This window comes from Silurus meridionalis, chromosome 17, assembly GCF_014805685.1.
Source record: "Silurus meridionalis isolate SWU-2019-XX chromosome 17, ASM1480568v1, whole genome shotgun sequence".
Classification (NCBI taxonomy): Eukaryota; Metazoa; Chordata; class Actinopteri; order Siluriformes; family Siluridae; genus Silurus; species Silurus meridionalis.
Window position 1 is genome coordinate 15,332,498 of NC_060900.1, and position 17,028 is coordinate 15,349,525.

Consider the following 17,028-nt stretch of genomic DNA (forward strand, 5'->3'; position numbering starts at 1 on the left):
TTATGGCATTTGGCAGAAGCCCTAATCCAGACCTGAAGACCTACTCCCCACATGTGTGAGCTGTAATCAATGCAATTGCATGGCCTGAGGACAAAATGAAAAACAAACACAAAGATTAAATTGACAACGTTTGTCCTGCCGGATGTTCCTAAAGTGAAAGAAATGCTATATGTGAAAAAATTGGCACCCTTAACTTGCACTAATAATTATAGTATAAATCAGATCAAACTGTATGTTACATATTTCCCATGGTACGATCACTAATTTTGGTACCAGTCTCACAGGTGCAGCTTTGTAAATTCATGGCCGGAAGCAGCAGCCAATCCCGGCGCTTGCGCCTCTTGCCTCTCGTTCGCTATTGGTCTCTGGACTCGGGTACTCGCGAGCCGCGTTTGGTTTCCTGTCGGTGCGAGCAGGTGTCCAGATCAACGGGCGGAACGTGACGTCACGCCGGGGGTTACCAGAAGCGAGTTCTTTGGAACAGGAGAAAGCCGGGAGGAAACTCCGTGTGGAAGAAAAATGCGTGAAAAGAGAAGAGTTGTTTTGTTTTGTTTTTAATTCTCGGCTCGCAGGCTGTGTCTTATCACAACATGGGGCAGATGTAGTATGATGATTTGATAGGCGGAAAAATTCCTGACGCAGAGCTGATAACAGGGTAGCATACTCTGACTGCGATATCTCCGTCTACACTGGTGCCACACAATAACCGATGGGAAAACGTGATAAATGGGAACGTTTTCAACCCGTGACAACAATCTGGGTTTCGCACGGAGAAGCGTAAGAGCCATGAAGAAGCCTGAAGTGTAGTACGGTAAGGTGGAGCATCGCTCCCTTTGTACTTCTGTCACTGGATGCTGGGCCGATACACGGATTCTCCACTGTTGTTGTCTATCACCCATAACTCTGCCTTCCGAGCAGGACGGTTTAATCTCACTTGATTGTCCCGTTGAGACTCCGCTCACTTTCATTCATTAATTCATGCATTTATAACAGGCGTGATTATGTAGTATATCGGCGATGTAACGCTCTGCCCCGCACACAAAGGGAGAGAAGAAAGACAGCAGCCTGTTATTGTGTGGCGGCGAGTTTCATCTGAGAGGTCGTCTGAATATTTTTACTTTGTACCTCAAACAACACACCGAGCTGTCCTAATGTGCTCTTTATCTGTTTTTTTTTATTTGTTGCCCTTCAAATCGTTTCTAACCCACACATCTTGAGCCAGAGCCTCTTACATGTACTGTATGTTCTTCTGTATCTGCTGCAGAACAGGACCCTCAGTGAAACAGCAGCAGTCAGAGCCACAGCAATGTGCATTATTTATGAAGTTGGAGAACTGGAATGCAGACCGTCTGTGTGTGTGTGTGTGTGTGTGTGTGTGTGTGTGTATGTGTATGTGGACTTTACACAGTTTTACACTTAAAACACACACACACACACACACACACACACACACACACACACACACACACACACACACTTTAGTAAGCACCAGGTGTTGTCAAAATATCAAGCTTTTGAAGGTCTTAACAACACCATTGTTTCAAGAAATTAGCAACAATTTAACCAATAGATCTCGTCCTGCTCCATAAAATCTGGCTTCATTTATGGTTTGTAGCTCCATCAGTTGTAGCAGATAACAAAATGGTAATTAAAGGAAAAAAGAAAACATTATAAATAAAAAAATGTGTATCCTGATTTTGCATTAAACATTGGATTTGTTATCATTATTTATTACCTAGATTTTACCTACTATAGACCTAGTCTTTCTAGCTAGGAGTGCTTTTAAAACCATTAAAAACTTAATATTTTAATATTTTTGTCATTTTAGGGGCTTGGGCATTTTTAGTTATTTTTTCCACAGATGTGTAATGTTTTAAAGTTCATTTATTCCTTCTCAATAACCATCCAGGAACATGGTGAATCTAGAGCATAGGAAACAATAGCTATAATACAGGGAAATAGGAGAATTGACTTCAAGCACATTGAGCTGCAATTTATGTATGAATATTGGCATATCAAATTGTAATTATAATAATTATTATTATTCGATCACATCACATCCATTCAGTGTTCTCTTAATTTTGCAAAAAAAAAAATTATAAAAATAAAAAGCTAATAAAGGATATGTAGATTTAGGATTAGGGTCATTTAAAGGAAGGCTTGGTTTTAATACAGTAGGTGGCTAGAAATATAACAAGCATCTTTTACTATTTTATTTTATGAAAACAAAAGATGAAATCAAAGAAGGAAAACTACAAGACTCTCATATTTTCTTTAATTTGTTTACACTATTACATGCTTTAACTTGTCATTCCACTTATTGGCTGCTGGCTGAAGCCAAGGACAATGTAGTCAGACTTCATTGACGCCTTAAACTACACACTGTAGATGTAGTTTCTTTCTTGTTTTTAATAATAAATGTGATTGACAGCCCACAAAATTATTTTGGTGTGTAGGGATTCTGACTTTTATGTGAACATATGATTAACAATAGAAGAGATAATACATGCATAGCCTGTGAGAAATACAAACACGTCTTTTTAGGCATAACTTCAAGAACAAAACCAACATTTGCCTAGTACAGGCCTTTTTATAATTTGGTTTCAGTATAACTGTGTTTTGTATTCAGCTTTTCTCTTTCTTTCTCTCTCAGCAGTGAATACACAGAAACCTCGGCAGATAATGGCAAACATGGTGCTGAAAAGCCAACACAAAGACCAAGATGGCAAGTAGAATCTCTCAGATTACACCCTGATCATCACGATCAGTTCAGTATCAGACATAAACCAGCTCCAGCTCAGCATCTAGTGTGAGGCTAATGTGTGGCCCCAACAGTATAAACAATCTGGAGCTTCTGCAAGAGCAGAACTCAATTTGAGTGAGAGATGGAGCGGCTTTTGGAATAAGAGCTTGAAGCACAGGAAAAAGTGTATGCTGTAACTGTATATGGTATTAGACCATATCAGGTTGTGGGGTGTTGCTATGGAAACACTTGCCCTATACCATGAAATTGTGTTGTATTCTGCCTACCATGCTTTTTGTTTTGATATGGCTGTGTGAATAAAACTCCCCCTCATTTATGGGCTTCATGCAAAGTAGAAATCAGTTCAGCAGATGCTAATTAAAGATGACTATAATGATCAGACGTTTTGGCTTCAGTTTTTAATCTCTTTATAAATACATTTAACAGCTTGCTGCCCATCTGATACAATGATATTAAAGAAAAATTTGTTCAAAAAAGTACATAATTTACTTAAATCCACCTAGTTCATATTTTGTTTATATTTGTCTAGTAACACAAATTAGTGTTACTAGAGAAGGCCTTTTTTGATGATTATATGTATTCAGTTATTGTGGTTCCCTTTTTGAACATGTTATTTATTAAGTTTTCGTCTGTCCTCAGCCTCCCTCAGGCAGTTTCAAGCAACTCCTCAGTGAACAATGGCCAGGTGGAGCTCTTTTGCATTCAGACATGGCTTTGATCTCGGCAGTAACTTCCACGATCTTCGACCCCTGGGCACGGGTGCATCTGGCCTGGTGTTGTCTGCCGTTGATAGACGAAGTGGGCAACGAGTGGCAGTTAAGAAGCTGGCACTGCGTGACGCCATGAGCATTAAACATGCATTGCGTGAAGTAAAAATCACATGCCGACTTCAACATGAGAACATAGTAAGAGTGTTTGAAGCACTGGGCCCCTGTGGCCAGCCATTACCCCACAACCTCACTCAAGTCACAGAGATCTATATTGTGCAAGAGCTTATGGAAACAGATCTGGCCCAGATATTGGAGCAGGACCCATTGCCAGTAGCCCATGCCACTTTGCTTTTTTACCAGCTTCTGCGAGGACTCAAGTTCATCCACTCAGCCAATGTGCTGCACCGTGACCTAAAGCCAGCCAACATCTTCATCAACACTGAGCAGATGCTGCTGAAGATAGGAGACTTTGGATTGGCACGCATTGTTGACCCACACTACTCACACAAGGTAGAGAACAAAGCAATATTTATTAGATTTTAGAATTTAGTGCAGATTTGAGAGCATGAAATAGTGTGTAAATGATTTTCAGCACAGTGTTTAATGGATGTGGTAGTTTTCCAAAATACATTCACTGTATGACAAATTACACCTCCATTGTGCACATTTTTTTTTATTATAGGACATGAAACGTTTGAAGAACACTATCATCAGTTTAGTTTTTATAAGCAATATATATATATATATATATATATATATATATATATATATATATATATATATATATATATATATATATATATAAAACAATAGCTTTGCAATAGTTTGTGTTATTGACACAGCATTTCCCACTGTAGTCATAGAAAATCATGGTGTTACCAGGCGGTTACACCTGGGACTGCACATTATGCAAAAACACTGGTTTGGCCTCCTGAGTGGTGTAAGCTGACATCATAAATTTGAATCATTTACAGAAAATGTCAGCGAATTTCATCCTAAACACATAAGCTAGGGGTGCATGGGTGGAGCTAAGGGGTGATCATAGTGGCTACACAAAGCAGATTGGTTATGATTTAATTTGAATTTCGTTGAACAATAGGATTGTGATAGCAGGCATTGTCCCAACACAATCTTGACCAGAATAAAATGCAATACCGAAGAGGAATGGATGCATAATATTGTTTAAAGACTATTAAAACTGAAAGCATTACAGTTGGTAAGAAACTGTATTGAAATATAAATTTTTGTAATTTGCACATGATGTTTAAAATAAGTATTTGCACACAGTGATTTTCATTGTTACACTTTCTCTGTGTCTGATCTAGACACCTAACACTCTGTCTTTTGAAATAAATTTGTTTTAGAATGGCCAGATATCGGCTTCATATTTATGCTTTTAGAATTTACAGGAGGTGAAGCTAGACCTTCCATCGGAAATTTTTTTTTTTTTCATGTCTTGCTACTTGCTATTCTCAAAATCAATCAGCATTCACGTGTTCAGTTAAAACTTATTTTCAGACGTTTTGTTGAAACAGAAATTCCCACTCTGCACCCACTACAACGATCCCCTTATTTTTTTAACTTAATACGATGAAGAGAACTGTGTTTAACTACATGCTCCTTCAAGGACATTACTGTAGAAATTAAACTTATTATATTTAGATTTTTGATATATTTTAAAGTAGTTAATGTGTAAGTTTTATAGCAGTAAAGATTTATTGTCCTCTTAAAAAGAACTCAACATACAGCCATTATTGTCAAAATAGCTGCCAACAAAAGTGAGTACACCCTAAGTGATAACAGCTCTTTGTCCTATTCATCATGTTTATGGTTTTGTCTGCTTGACAGAACCATACAAATCTGTTTATCTTGTATTGGAGCAGTTAAAATGTGGTGCTCTGAGGATTTGAGAATTAGAATTATTGCTCTTCACAAATATAGATAGATATAGATACATATAAGAAAATCGGTAACACCCTGAAACTGAGTTACAGTAAAGTGGCCAGAGACATACAGAGGTTTTCAAAGATGTGTTCCAATTGGAACAGGCCTCGCAAGGGTTCATCAAAGAAGTTGAGTCCTCGTGCTGTGCTTAGGTGCAGAAGCTGCTTCAAAAAACAGATGCATGAGTGCTGCAGCATTGCTTTAGAGGGTGCAGAAGCTAAAGGGCTGCTTGTCAGCACTCAGATCGTACACCACACACTGCAAGTCGGTTTGCATGGCCGTGGTCCCAAATGGAAGTCTCTTTTGAAGCTGGCTTACAAGAAAGCCTGCAAACAGTTTGCTGAAGACAACCTGTATGATTGCTTCTGGTACTCAGTAACTGTGGTTCATTTTGGGAAACATGGATTCCAACATGTACTGTGACATTCTAAAGCAGAACATCAGGCCCTCCCTTCAGAAACTGGGCCGAATGGCAGTTTTTCAAAAAATAAAATGACCCCAAACACACTGTCAAGATGACAACTGCCTTGCTGAAGGTGATGGAGTGGCCAAGTATGTCTCCAGACCTGAACCTATTGAGCACCTGTGGTGGATCCTCAAGCAGAAGGTGGAGAAGCGCCATGTGTCCAGCATCCAGCAGCACTGTGATGTCATTATGAAGGTGTGGAATAGGATCCCAGCAACAATCTGTGCAGCTCTGGTGAATTCCATGCACAGAATGATTAAGTGCTACATAACAATGGTGCTCACACAAAATACTTTACACTTTTAACAGTTTGACATAACTTTTGTTGCTAGTTATATTGACAAAGACTGTATATTGAGTTATTTTCGGGAAGACAGTAAACTGTACTGTTATACAAGCTCCACATTGACTATTCTACAATATATTTAAGTTTATTTTTTATAGTATTGTCAAGAGAGAGAGAGAGAGAGAGAGAGAGAGATGACCTACTTTGTCCTACATTTAGATTACGAGTCTCTAAGATATGTTAGTGTCCTTGTTCTAAACAAATGACACTCTCTGTATTACTACATTTCAAAAGTTTACCAACAAATGTATTACCTGATTGCTTCAGGTTTAAGACTGTGAAAGATTAACGCAGCTTCTCCTGCCACCATTGTGCTGCTTTCGTGTAATATCAGCAGGATATGAAAGATCAAAATGAATGATGACTTGTATGAAATCCAAGTGAGAGTCAGTTTTACAGGAGGGAGGGAAAGGTGCTAGGCTCCAATTGAAAAGGATCACAGAGCAAGCTGAACATAAAACTAGGCCTTGTTCTAAACAACTTGAATGAACAATAAGGCTTTATGTGAGTAGGGTGACATGTCCGAGCCCCTACTGTTTTCCAAAATTGGTCTGTTGGCAACCATTAAAACACTGCAAAAATCCCCTGGTGAAAACAAATGCTACAGCCCACAAAACAGATGAGACGAGACAAGACCCGACCTGACCCGTCCTGTCCATCCCGTCCCGTCCCACAGTAGGGAACTTTCTAAAAAAATAAATAAATAAATAAAACACTATGTGCTTGCCCAGTCCAATGTTTTTGTAAATACTGTGTAATAAGTGTGATCAGCTAGTTAAGGCTAGGAGAGTTATACTATAAATGCTATGGCAGTCGTCCCACCTACCTGCATGCTTCTGATTCAATACTTTATCCAGAAATGTTCTCACCTAATAGGAACTATTAGACATTTAACCAGTTTATACCTTTGCTATTAGTGGTGCTGTACTATTAGAGTTACAGTTTTGATGGATGTTGTACCAGTGAAAAGTACATAATTTTAAATATAGCTACATCGTAAATAAAATGTTTCCTCCGTAAATGTCAAATAGGCATTTTTTTGCCCTCATTTTCTAGTTGTTAAATCACTGCTGGTTAACTCTGCTTACTTTGCTTGTCCTGGGAACCTGAGAAACTTATTTTGTAGATTATTATTAGACCCTTTTAGATATTTCGATGTACAATATAATCTACCTTGATTTTAAAGGCTTGTTTAGTTGCGCTAAATGAAAACAAACTGGTTGGAACTATTTGTCAGTTCATTTTTTAGAACCTGCTTTATTTACTGCAGTGGCTGCAGAAAAAATTGATTTGCCTTTATTTGTTAGGTAGGGCACAGGGTGGCCAAATTCGGTGAATGAGATTTCTGTTGTGTCCCCTTCACGACCCACCTCACTCTGAGGAATCTGCCTGGTACGATCTCGTCAATGATTCATCACCTCCTCTAAAGAGAAAGCTGGGAGGAGGAAAAGAAAAGATGGTGTAGATGTGTGTGTGTGGGGGGGGTCTGTTAGAGGCCATGCAGTTACATCAGCTGTTTCTCATTAAAGTTTCAAGAGATGCTGGGTCATTTATTCGAAAGCCCAGGGCTGTAGTGGATGCATTCTGGTAAAGACAATTGGCTATAGATATGGAAAAAGAATATAGAAAAAGAACCCACTCTGTAGTTTTTCTTATGACAACAATTCCCAATGTGTTTAAATCCTCTTATATGGCCAAGTAATTTGTATTACTTTTAGTAAACTTTTATCTTTTAAAACATCTGTGAAATTATTTAGTTCACGTAGCTCTGACATTATAACAGTTCAGGTTTCCCTTATTGCAATCTCTCCCAACCAAAAATGCAGCTCGTCATGTTACTGGGAAACCTGAAAGCACTCTTCTGTCCTGTAGACTGTCATGTGGTACAAAATATTACTTCCTGTTACAAAGCAGCTAAATAACAGACAATTTTACTATATTAACAGCTACAGTGAGGAAAATACGTATTTGAACACCCTGCTATTTTGCAAGTTCTCCCACTTAGAAATCATGGCGGGGTCTGAAATTGTCATCGTAGGTGCATGTTCACTGTGAGAGACATAATCTAAAAAAAAAAATCCAGAAAACACAATATATGATTTTTAAACTATTTATTTGTATGATACAGCTGCAAATAAATATTTGAACACCTGTCTATCAGCTAGAATTCTGACCCTCAAAGACCTGTTAGTCTGCCTTTAAAATGTCCACCTCCACTACATTTATTATCCTAAATTAGATGCACCTGTTTGAGGTCGTTAGCTGCATAAAGACACCTGTCCACCCCATACAATCAGTAAGAATCCAACTACTAACATGGCCAAGACCAAAGAGCTGTCCAAAGACACTAGAGACAAAATTGTACACCTCCACATAGCTGGAAAGGGCTACGGGAAAATTGCCAAGCAGCTTGGTGAAAAAAGGTCCACTGTTGGAGCAGTCATTAGAAAATGGAAGAAGCTAAACATGACTGTCAATCTCCATCGGACTGGGGCTCCATGCAAGATCTCACCTTGTGGGGTCTCAATGATCCTAAGGAAGGTGAGAAATCAGCCCAGAACTACACAGGAGGAGCTGGTCAATGACCTCAAAAGAGCTGGGACCACCGTTTTCAAGGTTACTGTTGGTAATACACTAAGAGGTCATGGTTTAAAATCATGCATGGCACGGAAGGTTCCCCTGCTTAAACCAGCACATGTCCAGGCACGTCTTAAGTTTGCCAATGACCATTTGGATGATCCAGAGGAAGTCATGGGAGAAAGTCATGTGGTCAGATGAGACCAAAATAGAACTTTTGGGTCATAATTCAACTAAATGTGTTTGGAGGAAAAAGAATGATAAGTACCATCCCAAGAACACCATCCCTACTGTGAAGCATGGGGGTGGTAGCATCATGCTTTGGGAGTGTTTTTCTGCACATGGGACAGGCCGACTGCACTGTATTAAGGAGAGGATGACCGGGGCCATGTATTGCGAGATTTTGGGGAACAACCTCCTTCCCTTAGAGCATTGAAGATGGGTCGAGGCTGGGTCTTCCAACATGGCAATGACCCGAGGCACACAGCCAGGATAACCAAGGAGTGGCTCTGTAAGAAGCATATCAAGGTTCTGGCGTGGCCTAGCCAGTCTCCAGACCTAAACCCAATAGAGAATCTTTGGAGGGAGCTCAAACTCCGTGTTTCTCAGCGACAGGCCAGAAACCTGACTGATCTAGAGAAGATCTGTGTGGAGGAGTGGGCCAAAATCCCTCCTGCATTGTGTGCAAACCTGGTGAAAAACTACAGGAAACGTTTGACCTCTGTAATTGCAAACAAAGGCTACTGTACCAAATATTAACATTGACTTTCTCAGGTGTTCAAATACTTATTTGCAGCTGTATCATACAAATAAATAGTTAAAAAATCATACATTGTGATTTCTGGATTTTTTTTTTAGATTATGTCTCTTACAGTGGACATGCACCTACGATGACAATTTCAGACCCCTCCATGATTTCTAAGTGGGAGAACTTGCAAAATAGCAGGGTGTTTAAATACTTATTTTCCTCACTGTACATTCTTTTTGTCTGTCTGTTATACAAGTCTTTGTGAACGAGCAGTTAGTAAAGAAATATTAACAAGTGTTTCTTCTGAATTATGTTTGGCTATCAGGACTATCAGAGCTTTTATTTAACAATGCTGTGGTATAAATCATAATAGTAAAGCAAACAAATTTACTGTTATAGACATGTATATTGAACAAAATCACGTAGTCGAGTTGACTCTGGAACTGTAAATTATAAAGAATATTAGCGAGTGAAAGACCCATTGCAAAACGTAGCATATGTCTCTGGTGTAGATGAATAATTACCGATATACTGATGTGTCATATATAATCTCCTCCCATTGTATTAGTAAACAGCTCCTTTTAGGAACACATCATCAATCTCAACATTTTCTTACATTCCACCCTACTGGATCACCTACCTAAATATACCCAAGGGAGAGTTAATGTGATGTACCGATTTTACCTCTTTGTTTTATTCTGAACAAATGATTGGCAACTTAGGCACTGCTTTAAGCAAACATCTGTATGAATTTACTCTTAGCCATATACACTATATTGTCAAATGTTTGTAGACACCTGCCCATATGATTGGTATGTGCTTTTTGAACAATAAATTAAACATTTAGTGTCCAGTTGCTGTTATAATAACCTCCAGACCTCTGGGAAGATGTTCCACTAGATCTTTGGAGTGTGCTTGTGATACAATTAGTGATAGTGATGCAATTTATCAAAAAAGGTGTTCAGTAGAGTTGAAGTCAAAGATACCCAATTCTCATATCTTCATGGAGCTTGCTTTTTACACAGGGGCATCGTCATGTTTGGGTCACCTAGTGAAAATTTAACGCTACTGCATTCAAAGACGTGCCTCCAACTCCGTGGTATGTAACAGTTCTCAATGAGGAATGAAGAACCACATATGGCAGAAAAAGTCAGGTGTCTCAATGCTTCTGTCCGTTGTGTATATACTTGTATACTATAGTATGTCTATTTGTTTATTCTTTTATATATTTACATTTATTTTTTATTTTTTCATGCTGCTGTAACAAAGAAATTTCCCCACTGTGGGACGAATAAAAGGTTTATCTTATCTTATATAATGTATATAAGTACATTGAGATTCATAATGACTAGGCATGATGAGATGAAGCTTGTTTTTTATGTGCATGAAGCTTAATGTATTTCCGTGACAAAGAGTGAGTGGTGCGCCATTGTTTTTAGTTATAAAGTGTCTTCTATGTTGCAGCAATGTGTCAACACAAGCTGCTTGTGCCCACGTGTTTTGCCAGTAGACAGCAGCTGCCTGCAATGTGTGTGTATGTGTGTGTGTGTGTGTGTGTGTGTGCGCGCAAACAGGGCTACCTCTCAGAGGGGATGGTGACTAAATGGTATCGCTCCCCTCGTCTGCTGCTCTTTCCGAACAACTACACCAAGGCCATCGACATGTGGGCCGCAGGCTGCATCCTGGCCGAGATGCTAACAGGACGCATGCTTTTTGCAGGTCAGATCGGTAATTCATTCATATTTATAAAACAATGGACTGAGATATAAAGAGCTCCAATATGATCCAAATAGATGTCGGAGTATTCTGAGCACATTTGTTGCCATTCGACATCTCCATACAAAGGTCTGTACTTAAGCACTTGACTGCACAAGATTGTATGAACAATATTCATTATTATATGGACAAAGCATTTGCACTATTACAGATCTACTGAATTGGTCATTGCTGCAATGCCACTATGTTTACGGTCTTGTGTTGTACACGTGCCCTTTATGTAGTCTAATTATTTTTTGTAATTTCATGTTTTTATGTAGCACCTTGCACCTGGGGGAACATTGTCTCATTTCACTGTATAGTGTACCATGAGCATTGACACCAATTTGGTCCCTTCTTTTCTGTTATCATAACCTTCTGTTTTTTTTTTTCCTGAAAAGGTTCTTCACTACATTTTTAGAGGATAATTGTGAAGATCACTCTCTGGCCGCTTGCTTACTAGTACATAACTAAACATTTCAGATTATTGTATACTACAAACTTTGTAGCAACATCAGAATGCTATACTCTAGGTGCCCATGAGCTGGAGCAGATGCAGTTAATACTGGACACAGTGCCAGTGATTAGGGAGGAGGACAGGAAGGAGTTGCTGAGAGTCATGCCATCCTATGTCAATCACAACTGGAAGGTCAGGAGATCACTGCAAGAGCTGCTCCCTGAAGTGGAGGAGGAAGGTCAGAGATTGAAATTAATAAGCAAGTGATTATTCAGTAAAATGGTTTTTCAAAGGGGAATTGAGAATTCACACTCTTCTTTTCCATTCTACCTCTCAGCCATAGACTTCCTGGAGCAGATCTTGACTTTCAACCCTGTGGACCGTCTGACAGCAGAAGCAGCTCTGTCTCACTCATTCCTCAGGCAGTATTCCTGTCCTCAGGATGAGCCTGTGTCCCTCCAGCCCTTTCGCATAGAGGACGAATTGGAGGACAGCCTGGTGAGCGAACATGGCCACTGGGACAGGTACCGTACCAAATCCTTTTTCTTGTTTTTAGAGCTTCCTGTGTAGAAATAGTGTGTTCCCTGAAACAGCCCCAATGTAAGCTTTTGCAGACCTAGATAGGTGTTGTGATGTTAGTGAGGCTTGTTCTTTATTAAATTTATTGCCTTACTTATACAATATACAGAAGCTTAAGCGTTTCATTTTAAATTTTAATTTCAGTCACTTTAGCCTCATTAAAAAAATTGATAATATTCTGCATAGTCTTCCAGCATGATGTGAAGGCTGCTTCGATTGTGTTTTACAATAAAATATACAGTTCCACAGTTCACATCACCTTGAGCACGTAAGCAAATTTAAATAAATAAGTGAACGAGAGAGCACACCATGAAACATATGAAGTATTCATTTCAAATATTTCCTCTAGACCTAAATAGGATTACTTCAAAGACGGCAGGTGGTAACAAAATCTATTGTGCAGTAAAATGAAGCCAAAATAGCAGAAGAGGGAAATCGGAGAAAATGACCTTAGTGCTCTATGACATAAAGGCCTGGTTATATATAGCTGCTCATGAATTATTCTCTTAATTAAATCTCTCACAGTATCATACTGTACTGCCTGCAGCCAGATGGCCAGATGCAACATGAAGGTTATTATTTGTCACTTAGAGAATAAGCAGGTGGAGGTTAATCAGGCTGATTCTACAATGTTTCTCAAATAAAGATGTCCAAAAGTTGTACTTGGGTTTTAAGAAGGACAGGCCAAGAGCAAAGTGGAATTGTAATAGTTTGACAGCAGAGTGACTTGTCAGAAGTATAAAATGCATCAAGCTCATTCCAAATGCTTAAGTGGACTTGTTCTAATTTTGAATTGAATAAGGATATTAAATTGATTACTGGGAAAGAATCTGTTACAGTGGGGCAAAAAAATATTTAGTCAGCCACCGATTGTGCATGTTCTCCCACTTAAAAAGATGCAAGAGGCCTGTAATTTTTGTAATCAGTAACACACTACGCCGCCAGGGACTCAAATCCTGCAGTGCCAGACGTGTCCCCCTGCTTAAGCCAGTACATGTCCGGGCCTGTCTGAGCAAGTTTGCTAGAGAGCATTTGGATGATCCAGAAGAGGATTTTAAGAATATCATATGGTCAGATGAACCCAAAATAAAACTTTTTGGTAAAAACTCAACTTGTCGTGTTTGGAGGAGAAAGAATGCTGAGTTGCATCCAAAGAACACCATTCCCACTGTGAAACATGGGGTGGAAACATCATGCTTTGGGGCTGTTTTTCTGCAAAGGGACCAGGACGACTGATCCGTGTAAAGGAAAGAATGAATGGGGCCATGTATCGTGAGATTTTGGGTGAAAACCTCCTTCCATCAGCAAGGGCATTGAAGATGAAACGTGGCTGGGTCTTTCAGCATGACAATGATCCCAAACACATCGCCCGAAGGAGTGGCTTCGTAAGAAGCATTTCAAGGTCCTGGAGTGGCCTCGCCAGTCTCCAGATCTGAACCTCATAGAAAATCTTTGGAGGGAGTTATAAATCCGTGTTGCCTGGTGACAGCCCCAAAACATCCCTGCTCTAGAGGAGATCTGCATGGAGGAATGGGCCAAACTACCAGCAACAGTGTGTAACCTTGTGGAGACTTACAGAAACCTTTGATCTGTCATCGCCAAAAAAAGGGTATATAACAAAGTATTGAGATGAACTTGTTATTGACCAAATACTTATTTTCCACAATAATTTGCAAATAAATTCTTTAAAAATCAGACAATGTGATTTTCTGGATTTTTTTTCTCTCATTTTGTTTCTCATAGTTGAAGTGTACCTATGATGAAAATTACAGGCGCCTCTCATATTTTTAAGTGGGAGAACTTGCACAATTGGTGGCTGACTAAATACTTTTTTGCACCACTGTATAATAAATAGCCTTTACAGCAACTTCAAGTGTTTTATACAAATCTCACCATGCATATTTGAAAACATCATTACTTTCAAACCCTTTTATTAATTATTTGTTCATCGATGAGTGTGGGTCTTCAAATTGATCATATTGACCAAGGAAAAATTAACCCAAACATTACCATACTGGAATATACAATGTAGATACTCGATCAAGAGTATTTAATTCATTCTTATATCAAAAGATTTAAAGCACTCATAAGGAACAGGATGTCTTTATTCGAAATCTATTCATATTATATTTAGATTAACTAAAAACCTCTTCAGTCTGTCTTCAGATCTGTGCTGGAAGCAGCAGGACGAGTGTGGCAGTACACAAAGCATGTCAGAAATGGGAGAGACTGAGGAAGATGAGGTGCAGAAAGATCCCAGAGCTAATTCCACCTCCTTCATTGAGGAAGCTCTGGTGGATCCTGGTAAGCACTCTCACAGCAGTTCGGCAGAGCGATTTCTTGAGCAGTCGCACTCATCTTTGGACAGACTCTGCGGCCATTATATGGAGCTGGACTGTGGCCGCTCCTGTGACTACAAAGTGGGTTCTCCATCATATTTAGATAAAATAGCATGGAGGGATGGGAGGCCCCAACACTATTCTGAGCCAAAGCTGATTCTGGACTTGTCTAATTGGAAGCACAACACATTCACATCTCCCAAAGGGGGGGATCCTGAGCAGCTGAATGCGGAGGAGCCTGCTGATTTGTTTCAGGAGATTTCACGTTGGGCAAGCACACAACTGGGCCTTCATTCTCCCGATTCACCTCAGGATCCTCCAAACTCACCAGGGTCTCCCCCTTTACCCATTTCCCCTACCCTCTTTCCTCAACCACGCACGCCAACCCAGGCACCTTCTATACTCTACACTTCCGAAGTTCTTCAGCACAGGAGGAGAAGTCCGGCTTCTTTCTTTTCTCCTCCCTCTCTGTTGCCTTCGTCCCCCTCATCACCCACCCCTTTTCAAAACAACAAAGTCTCGCCAACAGCTAGCAGAGAGGAAGATTCTCACTTTGACCTGGATGTGTTCATCTCACAAGTAAAGCATGAGAACAATGTAACTTCTAAGCAGGGTAGCATTAGCTGTACCTCTAGAATATCAGATCACAATCCTTTTAGATCTCAATCTTCATCAGATGTGGTCAAACCTCATAGTTTGCACAAAGAACAATGGTAGAATGAAAGAATAGTTGAAGATCTGCTTAGAACGGAGTAACTGAAAACTTGACTTTGTGCTGCTTTTGCAAAGTTTCACTGACATTTGATGCATACCACTGTACGGAACATTTTTGCCAGACCGTGTTAAGAACAACTCCAATAATGTATGAACCGCTGAGGAAAAATTGAAGACTCCCCTGCTTTCTCCCTATGAATAAGTGTCTTACACACCTCAGTGCAAGGGCATACTGTAGAATCCTCAGATGTTCCAGAATTCTAATGCGAGGCCTAAAATTGATGAGTGCAGGATGTTAGTTCACATTTTAGAGCCATTTATGCAGAAATCCATAGAATTCCAAAAAGGGTACACGTTTTCTGTAGAACTGAAATTATTCTAAATGTAGTTTTAAGGTTCTTCCAACATTACTTAATTGCATCTAAAAGGTTTTATATAAAAAAAAAAATCATGTACTCTGCATATGAGCTGCTTTTTATACAATTGTAATCTCCACCTTTGCAATAGTACCACAGTAATGCTTTGCTTGATTACGGTTTCCAAAGCTTTCACCTAATAAACCTATACCTTGTAATATATAACTTGTTTGTTGCCAATTTAATTTCAAATCTAGTTTTAAAACCCACAAAATTATTTCTAATTAAGTAGTCCATGATAGAAGTTGATCACTCACAGCTCCAGGATTTAGCTCAGATCATTGCTTTTGTGCAGTTTGAGGGCGTGAATGAATGAATGAAAGGAATGAAGACATTTGTAAAATTATGCTAAAATAAGAACAACAGTTAAGAATCATATCTTTAGAAAATTTAATATTAAATGTAAAACACGTTTGTAAGACTCGAATGGGGTCTAACAAATGTAAACTTTAAATGTTTCCATTTATTTTATTTAATCAATTAATTAGTTCCAATTTAATTGAATATTCAGATTATTTTATATATTATTTAACCAAGTAAACACAAACTCAGGACACGCTTCGGTCTCCATAGTGGTGTGATGAGTCATATTCATGTAGCAGCAGTGGTGCTGAGAGACTGTACTTGTCTACATATAAAATATTGGTCACAAATTATAGGTTACATTTTAAGTAATAAAAGTTTAGCACATCTACTAATAATTTTATACAGTATCTCAAAAATGCCCAGGAGGATTAGGGCAAAATAACAAAATGGTGCTCACACAAAATATTGGCAAAGTTTTGACATGTTCATTTAGGGTGTACTCACTTTTGTTGCCAGGTATTTCTTTTGTCTGTTGTTTTCGAGTTATTTCCATAGGACAGTAAATCTGAACTGCTATCCAAGCTGCACATTGACTACTCTAAAATATATCCATTTCATTTCTATAGTACTGTCCCATGAAAAAGGTATAATAAAATGGTTGCTAAAATGTGAGGGGTGTACTCACACTTCAATTCAATTTATTTTTATAGCATTTTTAACAATGGACATTGTCTCATAGCAGCTTTACACAGATAATGTGTAGGGAACTTCTGTCTTATCTGTAGAGCATAAGGAAGTTATCAAGCATCCACTATCTAATGTCCTATACACACACGAGATTGTTAAGCTGATCTCTCTTATCTGGTTTTGCTGAAACATATAACTGTGTATTATCAGCATAGCAACG

General features: G+C 39.0%; 1 protein-coding gene across 2 annotated transcripts; it reads left to right on the plus strand.

Annotated features, from left to right (window-relative positions):
- The first annotated feature begins 419 nt into the window (after positions 1–419).
- On the plus strand, positions 420–15,977 carry mapk4 (mitogen-activated protein kinase 4). 2 transcript variants are annotated; one of them, XM_046871528.1, is made up of 7 exons: positions 420–811; positions 2,654–2,725; positions 3,404–3,984; positions 11,130–11,274; positions 11,844–12,005; positions 12,105–12,291; positions 14,502–15,977. In XM_046871528.1, the coding sequence occupies exons 3-7, from the start codon at positions 3,442–3,444 to the stop codon at positions 15,400–15,402; spliced, it is 1,938 nt and encodes a 645-aa protein (XP_046727484.1). In that variant the 5' UTR covers positions 420–811; positions 2,654–2,725; positions 3,404–3,441; the 3' UTR covers positions 15,403–15,977. The 2 variants fall into 2 exon arrangements, with proteins under 2 accessions (XP_046727484.1, XP_046727486.1); XM_046871530.1 differs by having other exon boundaries at positions 2,657–2,725.
- The last annotated feature ends 1,051 nt before the right edge of the window (positions 15,978–17,028 follow it).

What these genes read in the sequence shown, in the direction of transcription:
- mapk4 (XM_046871528.1), top strand. Translation starts at nt 3,442, where the DNA reads ATGGCCAGGTGGAGCTCTTTTGCATTCAGACATGGCTTTGATCTCGGC. An exon ending in ACCCACACTACTCACACAAG is followed by an intron (nt 3,985 to 11,129) that starts GTAGAGAACAAA and finishes GCGCGCAAACAG; the next exon opens with GGCTACCTCTCAGAGGGGAT. An exon ending in AGGACGCATGCTTTTTGCAG is followed by an intron (nt 11,275 to 11,843) that starts GTCAGATCGGTA and finishes GCTATACTCTAG; the next exon opens with GTGCCCATGAGCTGGAGCAG.